Source organism: Cibotium barometz, chromosome 56, assembly GCF_041138505.1.
Source record: "Cibotium barometz isolate CiBa-2024 chromosome 56, ASM4113850v1, whole genome shotgun sequence".
In the NCBI taxonomy this organism is placed as follows: domain Eukaryota; kingdom Viridiplantae; phylum Streptophyta; class Polypodiopsida; order Cyatheales; family Cibotiaceae; genus Cibotium; species Cibotium barometz.
In genome coordinates this window covers 28,798,965-28,803,741 of record NC_141101.1, presented here as the reverse complement: position 1 = coordinate 28,803,741, position 4,777 = coordinate 28,798,965, and the positions used below count along the sequence as shown (strand labels likewise).

The 4,777-nt window shown below is 40.8% G+C and overlaps 1 protein-coding gene across 1 annotated transcript; it reads left to right on the top strand.

Moving 5' to 3' along the window:
• The first annotated feature begins 3,121 nt into the window (after window positions 1-3,121).
• On the top strand, window positions 3,122-3,962 carry LOC147607097 (uncharacterized). Its single transcript, XM_086791560.1, has one exon. It carries the CDS (start codon window positions 3,151-3,153, stop codon window positions 3,769-3,771), a length of 621 nt encoding a protein of 206 aa, XP_086647686.1. The 5' UTR covers window positions 3,122-3,150; the 3' UTR covers window positions 3,772-3,962.
• The last annotated feature ends 815 nt before the right edge of the window (window positions 3,963-4,777 follow it).

Here is a 4,777-nt window from a genome sequence, read left to right as displayed (position 1 = left end):
TTCGCGGCACTATCACGATCGAGGTACTCCGCCCGAGATGCATGGATGTCCCAATTTTAGAGAGAGTGAACGAAAGTGAGTACCCTCATCTTGCAACCACCCCATCATTCAATGCCCATGTTTCATCATGTAGGGATAACTCTATTGTCATCATCACTCAAGTTGATCGTTAGGTCATACTGCATAAAGTTTTCCTTTGAATCCAATGGAATCCAAGTCCCTCTATTCTTTTTCCATTGTCTTTCCTCTATGCTGATGTACAATGTTTGTCGTCGAGAGATGTTGTATGCCATCACTATAGAATCAATGCAAGCATTACACTTTACGAATCAATGCAAGCATTACACCAAATTACCCCTATGGATGACTACAATCACTTTCCATTATGCTCCAACTGCATTATCCAATCAGACTCAGATATATGTGTAGATAGCCACATTGCTTTTGTCCTCATCATGTTTGATTCTCGAAAACATGCCACAAATACATGGACCATGATAGATTAATCCTCTTAAAGAGACTTTTGAATATCCAAGACAATCTTGGATTAAAATTCTAATAGAGTACATTTGTTTAGAAAATCCCAATCTAAAGAATTTAGGCTTGGTCTAGGCAAACTCTCTAGTCTTCCATAAGCTTCTAGTCTTGTAGGGACGATATACTTAGCATTGTATAAAAATATCTACCTGTTTAATGAAAAAAGACGATGGTTGATAGAAAAATAATACTTTTCCAAGATCAACATGCATAGCTTCTAAAGTACCGGGTGAATAGGTTACCACTCAGATGGATAAACATCTATCACATATACAACACATGTGAACAAACCATAGGAATTTCATAAAGAACATAAATTAAATTATAAAAACATCTTACAATGAGCTTGCAATGTAGATACTGGAGTAGAAGGATGCATGTGCATGTCTCCTTTCGTATTCACATGTTGCACCTTTTCCTTCCATATTCCATCTTTTGCTATCTTTAATTCCAAGACATGCCCCTTCCAATGGTTGCACCTCTTTCTCATCGTCTTTCTGCATCATCCTCTTCTCTCTTACAATGGAGCCCGAGTTACCTCGAGAGATTGAGTGGAGTGCACATGAGTTTGATGGATATACTAGAGGGTCCTTCTTCAGGAGAGTTGGCTCATGGCACATGAGCATGTGGGTGGTTCTAGTCCTAGTGGCACCTCAGGCAATGGTGGTGGTAGCAATGCTACTTCACATAAGCAGCATGTCCTTACATTAGAGGAGCTTACACATGCAGAGTGGTAGGCACGCTTTATAGATAGAGATGTCTTGCAATAGCATGACATTGAGAGAGGGAGAGGGCTATAGCAGCTTAAGGGGCCCATGAGCTCCCGAGTACACCAGCACTAACTTGTGATCTTTCCTTTGTGGCAAACCTCCCCGCAAAGATTCGATGACCCCCGTAACAGCCGGCATAGCCTCCTCGACATATGTGTGTGTGTATGTATGTATATATATCTTTATATATATATTATATATACATATGTGTGTGTGTGTGTGTGTGTATATATATATATATATATATATATTTATGTATATATTATATATACATATGTATGTATATATATATGTGTGTGTGTGTGTGTATGTATATTTATTACATACATACACACATACATATGTATGTATGTACACACACACACACACACACATATACAAAGAGAGAGAGAGAGAGAGAGAGAGAGAGAGAGAGAGAGAGAGAGAGAGAGAGAGAGAGAGAGGTTGAGATTAAAATAAATATATGTTTTTATTAAAAGAAATATATTTTAATATATGTGTATAAGAAAGAAGCGATGGAATCCATTCAACATGCTAAATCTGTTAGTAAAATGGGCCAACTATTATTTAGAATGTGCTTTTTTACCCTTGCATCCATGTATGTAATCAATTCCTAGATGAATGGTCACTCTGTGTTAGGGTTAGGATTCAGACTTAGGACTAGGTTTATCTTCTTCTTAACTCTTGCAGTGGGAACTTAATAGAATGTGCTAAGTGAGAGGTCTGTCTTTTCTTTATGCAAATAGCTGAGATATGTCTCCAATTAAAGCCCAACACTGAAGGGGGATACTAAAGGCAGGCAAACCATATATTATACAAACTATTTCTTCTAAACTCACCATGGTCCAAAAGTGTGTGTTATACTCCTAATTTATAAAGAAAAGAAAATTAATAAAGATATAGGGCACAAGTTGAGACACAAATAGAGAGAGAGAGAGAGAGAGAGAGAGAGAGAGAGAGAGAGAGAGAGAGCCCTGGAGCAAAAAGGGATTGCCACGCATGGTAGTTTCCAAAAAAGGGAATGTAGACATCGTTTGATACCCTAATTTCAGTTTCTTTGCTTTCTCAAAGGTAACAAAAAACAACAACTACTAATTAATAGAATATCTTTTTCACTCATTGTAGGCTCCTAATGGCAGGACCAATAAGCAATATAATGAAAAATCTAGACGGAGCCGCTCATCGATCACACATAATACAATCGAGCATGGGCTTGCAGATGGCCAGGCTCTTAAACTTTAAGAATGTGATTTTTACATCAGGTCTCTTCCCCATAGGATTTTCCAAGAGAGCAAAGTAGGTGTATACAGGCTGTTTCACTTTGAGATACCACCACCTTGTTTTGGGTCCAAATCTGGAAGAGAAAAGCGTACATGGAGGAACAAACTCCTTGTTTTGAGCCAATTCTGCAGGCCCGGAAGCAGTTGGGATTCATATTAGATGGGATGAATGTTCTTTTGTCTTTGAAGATAGGATGTGGGATAAAATATATAAATGGCTGAATGAAGACTGAATATATTGTGGAGTTTGTCTGGTTTTGAAATCATGAGAGGTATAAGGGTAACTTTTGAGAGATGAAAGGGTAATAGCTCTTATATAATATAATATATATTTCCCAAAAGACTTATATAATATAATATATATTTCTCAAAAAAAAATCCTTAAGAATGTGATTGCTTGGCCACCTTAACGGCCTTATGTCGGAGCTAGTTTGAATAAAACGGCACGCAGCGATTTGTGAAAAGGTGCGTGTTGAGACGGGATAGACGCGGGCGGCGGGCGCCATTCGGATACATCACTGCCGTCGTCAACAGGAGGAGAGCGGCCCGCCGGCCAGCAGGAAATGTCGACAACAGCAGCAACGCCAGAAGAACCACCCCCGGCGGCAGCAACAACGACAATCCGCGCCGCCTTGCCTCTGCCGGAGAACTTCGAACAGCAGCCAATAGTCATGACGTACCACCACCACCATTTTTACAAGTGGAGGTCGGAGCCACTCAATGCGGCCTTCGTAGACCAGTCGGAGACGATGCAAGTTGGCACAAACGTCGACCACAGCGGCCACACCCACAACAACCACCATGTGCAGCGGCAGGAGCCCACCTGCATCACCCTCACACATTACAAGCCGTCCGAGCCTGTCGAGATCGAGGTGTTCTCGTACCCGCTCAACTGCCTCACCACCCTCTTCGTGGAGCGCGACCACATGCACTACTTGCACCAGATCGTGCACTGCCACGAGATCTACTGCAGCCAGATGTGGCCGCCCCTCCACGCCACCTCGCCCGCGCCTCCCCGTATCTTCTTCCCGGACCTCCAAACACGCACCATGACCAAGAGCGCCGTCTTCTGTCAGCGCATCGGCACCGACCGCTTCGAATTTCATCACTACCATACTCACTGGCACACCTTGATGGCCACTGCGGACAAGCATCCAGAGTCCATGAACATCCCTAACCCCTAGCAGGCGTGAAGCGTTCACATAAAACCTCCAAATCCATACACAATGGAAGGTGCTAGATTTGGGAGCTATAATACCCCATCGGTATGTGCGAGTTTGAACCTAGCTCACCCCTCCCTCTTTCCATCATTAAAGGAATGGTTTAAAAAAAAAAATGGTGTGTGAGTAGAAATCATCTCCATTAAAAAAAAACAATGGACTTACAACATTTTCTCTTTAATTATAAATTTATTTTTTATTAGAAAAACAAAATTTTAAGCACTTTAGTTTTATTTTCGCTGAAAGACCTACAAATTTTTGAGAATTCCCTTTAAAACTTTAAGGCTCTAAGTTTTATGGTTTTTTTTTAAAGGAAAATGTTTTCTGTAGGTACCTCCTAAAGTATGTTGCAAATACCCCACCAATAAGTGGCTTTATGGATAGATTGACCCACTACATGATGTATCATCCTCCATATAAACAGGCCCACTACATGATGTACACCGCATCCTTCCATCAACCTTTCATTTGAATGAGATAGACCCAAGCAACCCCACTACATGATGTACACCGCATCCTTCCATCAACCTGTCATTTGAATGAGATAGACCCAAGCAACCCCACTACATGATGTACATCACATCCTTCCATCAACCTTTCATTTGAATGAGATAGACCCAAGCAACCCCCCATACCCTTCACATACCATGGGCCTTTCCAAGGCAAGGCGACATGTATAGCAATGGCTATCCATTAAATTGCCCATATATCTATAAACATAAATTATTGCATAGGCTACATGGCATCCTCAACAATTGGTAAATTTAGCATTCCACTCAATGCACTATTTTATTGAACCAATATTTTTATGATAATAGCCATGCTCTTATCCAACTAAAATACCGACTACCATGCTACATTATCGTTATGTGTATCCCTATTTGAGAGTTATCACAATTGACTCGATTCCTAAAGATATAGCCTTTGATCATTGCCACCCAATTGCCTGATACTACTAATTATTGCCACT